The sequence below is a fragment of the Bufo gargarizans genome, unplaced genomic scaffold, assembly GCF_014858855.1.
Source record: "Bufo gargarizans isolate SCDJY-AF-19 unplaced genomic scaffold, ASM1485885v1 original_scaffold_1095_pilon, whole genome shotgun sequence".
Taxonomy (NCBI): domain Eukaryota; kingdom Metazoa; phylum Chordata; class Amphibia; order Anura; family Bufonidae; genus Bufo; species Bufo gargarizans.
This window is the reverse complement of record NW_025334236.1, coordinates 177,323-190,088: the sequence shown is the minus strand read 5'-3', so window position 1 is coordinate 190,088 and position 12,766 is coordinate 177,323. Positions and strand designations below refer to the sequence as shown.

Sequence of the window (12,766 nt, the reverse complement as noted above, 5' to 3'; positions counted from 1 at the left end):
AGACCCTAGCTACCCACCCTGAGTGGGAGGAGCCTGTAGCACAGAAACCCAACTAAGCTCCTACCACACAGTGCTGAGGAGCTGTCTGTGCCTTCATAGAAGACCTGACCGTGAAGAACGGGACAAGGTAAGTAGTTAGTGTGGTTGGTTGGTTTGTTTTTAACACTGAGGGCATGACTGAAGCGGGCGCAATGGGAAGTCGTTTTGGGGGGATCTGACACCTGATGGCATGTGGCATGGCAGGAAATGCTGATGGCAGCCTGATGGTACTGGGAGGCAGCTGTTGGGGGGGGGGAGGGGGGGCGCAATGGCACTGGGAGGGGAGGTCAGGGGGCTCGACGGCAGCTGAAGCTGATGGCACTGGGGAGGAGCCTGGCATCTACAGGGTGCAGATGATGGCACTGGGAGGCGAAGTCAGGGGGTGGGGGCTCTCCAGCAACTGAAGCTGATGGCACTGGGGATGGGAGAGCCTGGCATCTGGAGGGTGCAGATGGGGGCATGTAGGGGGAGCGTTCATGGCGGTGGTGTTAATACGTTTTTAAATATTAATTTTAATTATTATTTTTTGTTTTAATTAGAGTAGTCAATTAGTGGTTGGATTAAATCGATAGAATACACGCTGACACTGTTATGGGAGTATCAGATGCCGACCCACGGCCCAGAGACTGACTTTATAGCTCTGGACTCAATTTGCCCACTTTGATCAGGGGTCGGTTTCGAAATGACCATGGGCTAGGCAATGGCACTCATCACCTCGTTGATGCGGCCTGCAAGAGGGCTGGCAGGCCAAGCTCATTTTCAAGCCCGGGATGACTTCCATAGCTCTGGGCTGAGTTTTCAAAGTTTGAGCAGGAGTCAATTTCCACATGACCATGGGCTTCAAAGCGCCATGTACAGGGAGGATCCACTATACTTGAACGGACACTTTATCACTTCGTTATAACAACCTGATGTGATTTAGATTAATATTGTTTCCCGCATACCCATCTCTTAAACCCAGTTCACACCAACACTATTTTTTTCTATTGTTCTGCGCCAGTAGATGAACAGAAAAACGAAAATAACAGCATACACAAAAACTGTATAAATTAACGGGCGCTTCAGACAGACGCCACACTGTGGCATCCGTCATCATGGAGTTCTATTGTAAAAATAAAAATAAAATTGTCAGGTCATTTTTGACAGAAGCTGCGACAGGCACCACTAACGGAGCCTCCGATGCAGATATGAACAAGTGTAGTCCTACGTATTCTGTATTTGAGTCACAGCAACTTTCGTATTCCTCCTCCGATTAAATATACTGCTGAAAAATAGTACGAGGAGTATTTTTACTCTTCCTGGGGGAAAAGGAGGAAGTGCGGTTTCTGCCTGCTGCTCGCCATTAACGACAGAGCTTGTAACACTGACGAGTCACATGACACTGGGACAAATTGGGCACCGTTTAGCTATTTTCACTTATGGGTGAGCTCACTTTTGTTGCCTGGTGGATTTTACATTAATGGCTGTGTGGCAATCTACTTGTAGGGGACACCAAATTTACACTTATTCAACACTGTACACTAACTACTTCACATATCTTGAGTGCTGTCCCGTGAATAGATACGATAAAGCATTTACAAAAACGCCGGGTTGTACTCAATGTTGTGAGATACTGGTAGCTTGTGGGGTTGTTCACGCTTCATTTGACAAAAGAGCATGACGCCCGTGAGATCTGTACAGAGCAAGAGACACATTTGACTGTGCGGCCTTGCCGTGCGGTCCGGTTCACAGGAGCATCGTAGCAGTCCGCTTCCGTTCAAAGAGGAGATGCCCCGCACACATCTCACGGGCGGCAAACAACTTTAATGGCAACGTAAAATACATTCAATATCGTGGTAGGTGTACACACCGGCCTACATCCGGGAAAAAGGCTTGTTGACACAGGTAATCAAAACAAAAAGTCTATATAGGAGATGAAAAAACCTACTGTGTAATGGGCTCACAGTAGGAAAAAAAACCTATATAGTGGAAAAAGGAGAGAAGAAAGAAAAGTAGGAAAAGGAACCAAAAACATGACAAAGACAGATTGTTGATCTTGATGTCTTCTTCCTCGCGTCGTGAAATGAAGCTTTCGGTCCTTCGGTGGAGTCTATTGGCCGAAGCTCAGCTGCATTTCTAGGACTGCCGATATTCCATCTTGAACGAAAAGGAAAAGAAAAAAAAAAACAGTATCCAAGGAACGAGCACGGTCTTCAAAAACTCTATTATTCCGTGATTTCCACAAGCTATTATTAGGCATTAAAAAGAGGAATATCCTGATTATAAGTGTAACACTAACATCAGGGGTGGGAATACAGCCTGTGCAGCTGGTTCGGCGGAACAGGGGCCCGCGTGTGTAGGGGGGGGGGAGCGGGAGATGAGCGTTTACATTGTGGAAGCGCATATCTCTATATTCAATTGCATTGCTGTCGATAAAAATGAATGGTGGGGCAGGGAAGGGGCGTCTCCTTTCTCCGATAGGCCGCAGGCTTCATGGCGCCACCTGAGACGGTCATAGAGGTCGGGAGTCGGCTATGTCATTCTGCAGCCAGCTCTCGCCTCCTGTATATGAATAAATGAGAGATTTAACTTCATTGGTGGCGCAGTGCACCCACCCCCCAAGCCCCCCAGTATATTAATCATTGGTGGCGCAGTGCGCCCCCCCCCCCAAGCCCCCCAGTATATTAATCATTGGTGGCGCAGTGTGCCCCCCACCCCCGCATTAAAAACATTGGTGGCGCAATCTATTTCCTCATTTCCCTGATTCTGTAATCGTCCTTTGTTTACCTTCAATAAAAAGAATCTCTGAGGTTTTGATAGAGAATATTTGGGAAACCGCCAAGCCCCCAACACACACACACACCCCGGGGCAAAATGAGTAAATGCTAGTCCTGCCCTGAGTGACATGTCTGCCAGATGGTAGACTCATCAGCGTGTTGTATGTGTAGGACTACAAGTCCAAGCACAGTGGCGTCTCGTATACAGAAACATATCTGCTTTCTCAGGCTTGTTCACAAGAATTAATATCGTTGTGATTTTGGAAGCAATATTACAATTTGGGGAGGGGGATAGTATCGGCTGGCTAGGTACAGTTATTTTTAGGGGGCATTATGTTTACACTGTTAGGGGCACTATTTGCTTGGTGCAGTTTTATTTTTTTGCTTTGTTTTTTAAATAGGGCCTTGTGTTCCAATAATAATTGAAGGGGCACTATATGTGTGTAATTAGTATTTTCAGGGGGTTTATCGGTTTCTGCAGTATAGTTTTGGGGAACATAGCGGGCACAGTATTGGTGATGCATGATGGGATGTTGAGAAGGTGGGAGGATGATGTAGGAAAGTAATATGCCTGTTTATCAAACTCTGCAGACGAGACGAGAGGTGGCTGAAAGAAATCCTCATGGTAGCCTGGTCTGAATTGAAAAGATGAGGAAAAAGACCATCTACATCGAAGGAGACGTCGCAGGATGTAAGAGATATGTGGCTCTGTATTAGGCTACCTTGACATCTACATTAGTGATTGACTAGATCCGGCACTGCTGGATGCAGACGGCATGCCCGCCGCGCCATTAACTATAATGGGGTCCGGCAGGCGTACGGCCACAATATTGCAAAGATGCAGAGAATCAGCGGGACACAAACCGATGCGTGCTGCAGATTGCGTCCAGGCGATTCCTTGCATTTTCTGCCGCAGGTGTGAAAGTAGCCGTACCCTGTATGTTTTGTATTGCTGTATGTATACATGTGTGTGTATATATCGTTTATATCTCGATTTAACAATTATACACAGTGAGGGAACACAGTCACCTGGAATCGAGCGATGGTCAACATTTCATATGGCGTTTTCTTGCCGACTCACTCTTCCAGCATCCGAAACGGCCCTGGGTGTATGTTCGGATAAGGAAGGACTAATCTGCGCCTCCGGCGGTAACCAGTATTGAAGACTAAAAGACACATTTTATATGTTAACATAACATTTTATTAAAAACCATCAAACATAATATTAAATGTAAAATATAACTCTTGTAAAACAACTTTGCTTTCATGTATCGACAGCCTATCTTCAGGATAAGGGCAAGGACTTGAAAAAAGCTCTATTCGCTGTTCTCCTGCCAAACGTCGATATTGCGTTGGCGGGCGGGGGCAATTACAGCTCCTTCCAAATCCCCAGTCAATTGAACGCGACGAGACGGGAGGAGCTGCAATTGCACCTACTTTCCTCTGCAGTAACAACTCAGAGTCCGACCCCTGCCAGTCTGATATCGCTGCCCAATCGCGATGATAGGATATGGATATAGGAAAACGGACAGCCCCTTGCAATTTGGTTCTAAAAGAACAATTAAATATTGATGGGGTTGTCTCGCTTCAGTAAGTGGCATTTATCAGGTAGCGGAAGTTAATACAAGCCACTTACTAGTCTGTTGTTATTATCCGTATTGCTCCGTATTTTGCTGGCTGGATTCATTTTTCGATCACATTATACACTAGTAGTCAGTGGTGGTCGTGCTTGCACAACATGGGGGGGAAAAAGGGAGGACTAGCCCATGTGCACTGTCATGTTCACGGCCACCGGAGGGGCTTGCGCTCTTTCCTTTAGTGTGCAATCACGACCATCACTGATGCATTGCAGGGTGGTCTGTAACCATGGAAATGAGCAGAGTATAATGTGATGGAAAAATAAATCTAGCCAGCAAAGTAGGAAATATGCACCATCGCAATACTTTAGGAAATGCCTGGTATTAACTATCTCTAGATTATAAATGGAAGTTACCAAAGTGAGACAAAACCCCTTTAAAGAGTAAGTTGACCGTTGAATGAAATTTTAATATGATGTCCCTAGTGCCATTAAAAAATAAAAGTACAATATACTTCATTGACTAATTTTTTTTATTTTTTATTTGTATGCTGCTTTTACTTCACTAAAGCCCAACATTCCCTGTGGCTTGAAACTCAGCTTTCTGCTCAGCGGAGTACAGAGTGTGAGATTCATGAGTGTGGCCACAGGATCGCTGGGAGTACGGGCGGGAGCACTTATTTCTGCTCCGGCCCGTGCTCCCGGGAGGATTACTAACTCCTGGCATGGCACGTGAGAGTTCTGTACCCGTTACCATCTAACTGAGTGAAGTGGGCTCCTACTTCGGGCTGCTCCTGTAAGCTAAGTGCTGACATGCAGTTCTCTTTGCTTAGCGGAGCAGGCAGGAGCCCACTCTGCTCAGCTAATCCTGGCATGGTGCAGGTTACCGAAGTGCTATGCCAGGAGTCGGTAAACCTCCAGGGAGCGTAGGCAGGATCAGGAATATGCGCTCAACAAAATTATATGCGCTTAACAAAATATGCGCTTAACAAAATTACAGCAAGGCAATTCAACGAGATACCACCATTCCGCATCAAGTGTCCAGCCAGTCCAAATGGGCTGCTTCGCCGTAAGTGCGTCTCCTCACTCCGTAGTCAAAAAATAGTTCAGTCCCCGGAGGAAGATCTTTCGTAGCCTCGAAGAGAATCACTGGGACTCTTCCTTCAGGCGTGCATTTTACCAGCGGCTTCAGGTTGGCTCTCTTGCGGGAGTGGTTGATTAACCGTCCGAAGGTGGAAGACATATCTGGGTGGCAGTCGCATGGAGCCTTCGTAGCGTTTACACACATCTTTTTTTCTTGGTGCCTAAAGAAGTAGATGTAACACTTCCCGTCGGTGATGGAGCGCTGCACCTCCTCTCCTTCTTTCCCATCCATCAAGACTCCGTGATAGTCGCAGACGAGTTCTCCTTTTTTAAACACTCGAGTGGTCTTTAAGGCGAATCCCCCTTTCGCTTGGTCTTCGACGGCGACTAGCCCGTCCCAGTCCTGAGAGGCCACCTTTGCCTCAAAGTTCGGAAAGCGTCTGTGCTTTCTTCGCGACTGCGGAGGTTTCCATGCCTTTAGAACATCCGAAGGTTTGGGGCGGTTGCTTCTCCAGCTCTGTCGCTCCATGTAGATTTCAACAATTTCTTTCGTGGGAAGGCTCCTGAAGTGTTCTAGGAGAAATCATGACAAAAAAAAAAAAAAAAGACGTTAAAGCAGCCATTAAAACATACACGCCAAATGACAATGCCCACATCTAATTTTAATTCGGCAGAAAATTAACTTACGGACGGCGTCAGTTATACGCATCTGGTACTGTCTCCTTCGCCATCTGTCCTGACAGTACTGAGCATGGCGCTGACTGATGTCTTTGCAAGTCATCAGTGATGGAAGTGGGTGGTCCAGTCTCACTAGACACCTCCTCAGCAGCCTCTTGAAGGATTCTTCCCTGACGTCCGCCACAACTTCTTCTGGGTCTTCTACGTCACTTTGCTCTCCCTCCTGTTGCTCTTGTTCCGATTCTGATTCTTCTTCTTCTTCCTCCTCCCTCCTTTGCCTCTTTCTTGATGAAGGTCTGTGAAGTTAGAGAGATATGCAGATTTTTTTGTTGGTACAGTGGGTGAGAACTGAGTGAACAACCATAAAAACGTAATAAAATTGAGGATAAAAATCAACTCTTACCCTGGTGTATTGCTGTCCAAACTATGCAAAATACAACCTGCCTTCATGATCACTTCTCGATTTACTTCCTTAGGATCTCCCAGGTGCAGATACTGCTTCAAAGCATCTTTGTCGTCGACGCTGAGATTCTGGAGTGCCCACCTCTCGACGGTTCCTGCTGAAATCTAACAATATGGTGGTGAGAGTTGTTAGCATGGATGGATAAGACACAAAATCTATGTAAACACAAATAAAAGCTCAGTTTGCATGGGTAACTTACTTTTCATGAAGCCTGTGCAGGTCCTGGTTCGGATTTGTTATCGGTTTTCCCGTTGTGGAAAGGAAAAAACGATTCTCAGCGCCTGACTCCGCTTTCAGCAATGTGTGTCGTATGCACCGGAAGTAAATGTCGAATAGCTGTAAAGGTAGAGCGGAATGTGTTAATCATGTGCTTGACATTATTTATTGGGTGGAAAAAAAGAGAGAGAGAGAGAGAGAGAAACATACAAAGAAACATACAAAGAAACAGGTATATGTTGTTTCAGGAGAGGGATGATAACACTTACTCGCTCCTCCTCTTCAGTTAGCACGATGAAACAGTCCGACATTTTTAGTATCGTCACCGTGTTGCCAGAATTTTCGCAGCGTTCCCTCTCCAGCCATTCCTTCACCTGTAAGAGAACGGAAAAATATAAAATTACGTTAGATGAGGCATCTCTGGTTGTCTGTCAGTAGGCAGTGATTGGAATAGCAAGTCCGTTAGTCGGAATTGTAACAAGAGCCTTACCGTCATGTTTTGGACGGCAGATGGTTTCCGTAGGTGCCTGATCATAACCAATGCCTCCAGGTAATAGCAGGCCAGCAGCTTTTCCTTTTCATCCAGCACTTGGCCTGCATTTGCCCGTGAGAAGAGATGTCTTCACACTTGGAGCACCTTGCGGCACTCCTCGGCAGAAGGCTTATGCCTGTGTTAAAACAAGAGTTATGTTAAGGCATGAACATGTATACCAAACTGTTCACTAACTAAACTTAATAGGACTTACAGCCGCTTCCTTTTTTTCTCAGACTTATCGTTGATTTCCATTTTCAGCTTCTTCAGAATTCTAAGAAAGACCTCGGAAGCCTCTCTGTTGTTCTGATCGATCTAATCCGTAAAGTCGGCAGACACCACGTACTTGGCAAAGTTACCTATATGAATGATATAGTTTTTTACCGTTCCGCGTGATACTTTTAAACTTAACAGAGTGCTGACAAACTGTTTAGTCTTATCGACGTTTTGTAGAAGGTCGAGGTTGATCTTCTCCGGATCCATGAAATGCAGAATCTGGAAACATTTTCCATCTGAAAATAAACAGGCAGTGTCAACCCATGAATGCAATATTAAATTATAAAAGAAAGAAGAATGGGGGGGGGGGGGTAGTTACCATCTGCTTAATGGTAGGGTCGCTGAACTGATCCTTGAGGTAAAGCCGATAGTTTTCAAACAACGAGCATTCCAGGTCGTGCTTCTCGTGTAGGCCGGCTTCCGAGAGTTTCTTACGCAGCCGCGGTGCTTGGCTCCCCCTATGACAAAAAGAAAGTCCACTGTCAGTGTGAATACTACCAAGGGTTCTGTAGTCAAAGCAAAAATTGGTTTATGAGTAGTTTGAACTTACGGTACTGCATCACTGGTTTCACCCTCTGGATTTTCATCTTCGTCGGAAAGTAGCCTAGTGACAGAATTAAATTGTTATTATGAGATATCTATAAACAAATAAATTTATACATATGCTGGTTACTCTGTGGGCCTGGTTACTCTATGCATTTGTGCTTTTATCTGTGACAGCTGTGTGAAAATTGCGTCGCGTTCCAGTACCAGAGAGCAAACCGCAGCAATCTGCGGTTTTCTTTCTGTCATGGGACGCGGAGCAAAACGTAGCCGGCGTGACACACGATGCAAGTCAATGAGGGCAGATGCGTTTTCCCAGACACGATAGAAAACGGATCCGTACACCATTGACTGGTTCTAGATGGTTGTATTATCATTAACGGAAGCTTTTTTGCAGATCCCTGCCGGGTCAGGCAAAAACACAAGTGTGATGGTAGCCCTAATAAGACAGTTATCAATCCACAGAACGCTGTTTCTTGGAGATTGACCCTCGGCAGTGTGGAGTAGGATTATTTTTTGTTTGAGCTTAAAAAGTTCATAAATATTACTGGTTTCTTTATAATTGTACATTGAGCCTGTGCATAAACCATTAACTCATCTCTGTCGGGACTACAACTCAGGATTTCTACACGCGTGGAGGACAACTTGCAGACGAGCTACACCTGCACCGCACGGAAAAGTTGTTTTTTACCATGAGAGGAGCAAATAATTGAAGTCTATGGGCCGCAAAACGGATCAGTCCCGTTGCTGTTATGCAGAGGAGTCCTCTCCTTCATAACAGAAACTGTTTCTGGTCCATTTTGCAGCCCCTAGACTATAATGGCATTACGTCGTAGAATTGCGTTATGGTCCGTGGTAACGGAATCCGTAACGCAATTCTGCTTTTACCACCAAAAAAAGCGTGAACGAATCTCTTAACATGAAATTCGCTCACCTGTAATTATAAGCATAGCATACGGTGTCTATATAATTATTTAATCTGCCTGTGAACCAAGCAGCATTATGTATATTAGCTTTCAGAGCAGTTCACGAAGGGCCAAAGCGATAGTACAAATAGTGATATGGTTTTTACATGCTAGCACAAAGCTCTTGAACAGGGCTCGGGTGGGGATTTATCCAACTGATGTAAAGTAAAGCAGGCGTGGTTACCCATAGCAACCAATCAGATTCCCCCTTTCAATTTCTCAAAGCTCATTTGAAAAAAAGAATGGCGGAATCTGATTGGTTTCTATGGGCATCTAGGAGACAGTTCTGCTATACACGAATTGCCCTCCAGCCCCACACTTTGTCCCTTCTTTCTACTCGCCTACTAGGCTCTAGGACGAATGGGGTTTCTTCTCCTAATCCTAGTGGCTCGGTCCTCTCTACTCTGGCCACACCCTCAGCAAGTTAGGAGACAGGACCAGGCAGGGTGCTGTGAACGCTGGCTTAGGGCCCTCCGTGAGTGGGCCATATGTCCCGGAGTGGCATTGATCATGCAGATGCACATAGATTACAATGATGCTGTGCACATTGGGCCACCCTCAGGACTATTGTCCCGCAGTCATAAGATCACATGGGTGCGGGACAATAGGCCCACCGGTGGCCCCATGTGCACAGCATAATTGCAATCTAAGATGCCGTGTAATCCCGTGCGCACATTCAATGCTGCGCCAGGGCATATGACCCGCTCATGGACAGTATGTCTTGGAAGGAAAACGGTCATGTGCAAGGGCCCTTAACATCAGGAGGGCGCGGTCAGAGTAAGGAAAAACCAAGCCTCTAGGACAGGGGCCAGCACTCCAGGTGTTGGGAAACTTCATCTCCCAGCATGCACACTTGCTTGACTGCTCTCTAAAGAGCACTCTGGGAGTTGTAGTTGCACAGCAGCTGGGGTGCCGAAGGTTGCTGACCCATGCTGTAGTGGTGTCAATAACAGACCCAGTTGGTCGCAGAGGTCCATTTGCATAGAATAAAACATATACAGATGGAGCAGGGTTAGCACTAAAGCTCATAACTCAAATTTCTTAACTGATCGCATTATCTAGAGACAAAAGACATTGAAAATCAATTGAAGGCGTTTGCTTAGATTAGATAACACATCTCAGAAAACATTACAGAAATTAAGGCAGACAAATAAATAACCGTGTACCCCAATAACAGAAGCCCTTAAAGAACCTTTGCATGTAGCAGAGCTGTATGTGCGCATGTAGCAGAACCGCATGTAGCAGAGCCGTATGTGCGTATGTAGCAGAACCGCATGTAGCAGAGCTGTATGTGCGCATGTAGCAGAACCGCATGTAGCAGAGCTGTAAGGGTCTTTAGAGTAAAAAAACAAATGAATACATTTAAATAAAGGCAAGTAACAGGGGTCAGCGACCGCCGGCACTACAGGTGTTGGGAAACTACATCTCCCAGCATGCACACTTGCTTGGCTGCTCTCTAAACTCACAAACACGTGGAAAGAGTACGCTGGGAGTTGTAGTTGCACAGCAGCTGGAGTGCTGAAGGTTGCTGACCCATGATGCAGTTGTGGCAATAACACACCCAGTTGGTGGCAGAGGACCATTTGCATAGAATAAAACCTATGTTTTTCACAGAAACTGAGGTACATTAAGGCAGCCAACTAAATAACCGTGCGCCCCAATAACACAAGCCCTTAACCCCTTCAGCCCCGCTAGCTGAAACCCCCTTCATGACCAGGCCACTTTTTACACTTCTGCACTACACTACTTTCACCGTTTATCGCTCGGTCATGCAACTTACCACCCAAATGAATTTTACCTCCATTTCTTTTCACTAATAGAGCTTTCATTTGGTGGTATTTCATTGCTGCTGACATTTTTACTTTTTTTGTTATTAATCGAAATTTAACGATTTTTTTGAAAAAAAATGACATTTTTCACTTTCAGCTGTAAAATTTTGCAAAAAAAAACGACATCCATATATAAATTTTTCACTAAATTTATTGTTCTACATGTCTTTGATTAAAAAAAAATGTTTGGGCAAAAAAAAAAAATGGTTTGGGTAAAAGTTATAGCGTTTACAAACTATGGTACAAAAATGTGAATTACCGCTTTTTGAAGCAGCTCTGACTTTCTGAGCACCTGTCATGATTCCTGAGGTTCTACAATGCCCAGACGGTAGAAACACCCCACAAATGACCCCATTTCGGAAAGTAGACACCCTAAGGTATTCGCTGATGGGCATAGTGAGTTCATAGAACTTTTTATTTTTTGTCAAAAGTTAGTGGAAAATGATGATTTTTATTTTAATTTATTTTCTTCTTACAAAGTCTCATATTCCACTAACTTGCGACAAAAAATAAAAAATTCTAGGAACTCGCCATGCCCATCACGGAATACCTTGGGGTGTCTTCTTTCCAAAATGGGGTCACTTGTGGGGTAGTTATACTGCCCTGGCAATTTAGGGGCCCAAATGTGTGAGAAGAACTTTGCAATCAAAATGTGTAAAAAATGGCCTGCGAAATCCGAAAGGTGCACTTTGGAATATGTGCCCCTTTGCCCACCTTGGCATCAAAAAAGTGTGACACATCTGGTATCGCCGTACTCAGGAGAAGTTGGGGAATGTGTTTTGGGGTGTCATTTTACATATACCCATGCTGGGTGAGAGAAATATTTTGGCAAAAGACAACTTTTCCCATTTTTTTAAACAAAGTTGGCATTTGACCAAGATATTTCTCTCACCCAGCATGGGTATATGTAAAATGACACCCCAAAACACATTCCCCAACTTCTCCTGAGTACGGCGATACCAGATGTGTGACACTTTTTTGCAGCCTAGATGCGCAAAGGGGCACATATTCCAAAGTGCACCTTTCGGATTTCGCAGGCCATTTTTTACACATTTTGATTCATACGGACATTTGAATGGAGCCTTACAGGGGGGTGATCAATGACAGGGGGGTGATCAGGGAGTCTATATGGGTGATCACCCCCCTGTCATTGATCACCCCCCTGTAAGGCTCCATTCAGACGTCCGTATGTGTTTTGCGGATCCGATCCATGTATCCGTGGATCCGTAAAAATCATACGGACGTCTGAACGGAGCCTGACAGGGGGGTGATCAATGACAGGGCGGTGATCAATGACAGGGGTGTGATCAGGGAGTTTATATGGGGTGATCATGGGTGATCAGGGGTTCATAAGGGGTTAATAAGTGACGAGGGGGGGGAGTGTAGTGTGGTGTTTGGTGCGACTGTACTGACCTACCTGTGTCCTCTGGTGGTCGATCGAAACAAAAGGGACCACCAGAGGACCAGGTAGCAGGTATATTAGACGCTGTTATCAAAACAGCGTCTAATATACCTGTTAGGGGTTAAAAAAATCACATCTCCAGCCTGCCAGCGAGCGATCGCCGCTGGCTGGCTGGAGATCCACTCGCTTACCTTCCAGGGTAATACAACGCACATACCTCTTACACACAGGATAATACAGCCCCCCATATCTCTTACATCCAGGATAATACAGCACCCCATACCTCTTACATCTAGGGTAATACAGCGCCCTATACCTTTTACATCCATGGTAATACAGCGCATCATACCTCTTATATCCAAGATAATACAGCGCCCCATACCTCTTACATTCAGGGTAAGACGGCGC

The 12,766-nt window shown here is 45.4% G+C and overlaps 1 protein-coding gene across 1 annotated transcript; it reads right to left on the bottom strand.

The window, feature by feature from the left end:
- Positions 1-5,362: 5,362 nt before the first annotated feature.
- Positions 5,363-6,315, bottom strand: LOC122922970 (histone-lysine N-methyltransferase set-1-like). The gene is made up of 2 exons (XM_044273754.1): positions 6,142-6,315; positions 5,363-6,027 (listed from the first exon to the last, which is right to left on the bottom strand). Exons 1-2 carry the CDS (start codon positions 6,233-6,235, stop codon positions 5,405-5,407), a joined length of 717 nt encoding a protein of 238 aa, XP_044129689.1. The 5' UTR covers positions 6,236-6,315; the 3' UTR covers positions 5,363-5,404.
- Positions 6,316-12,766: the final 6,451 nt, after the last annotated feature.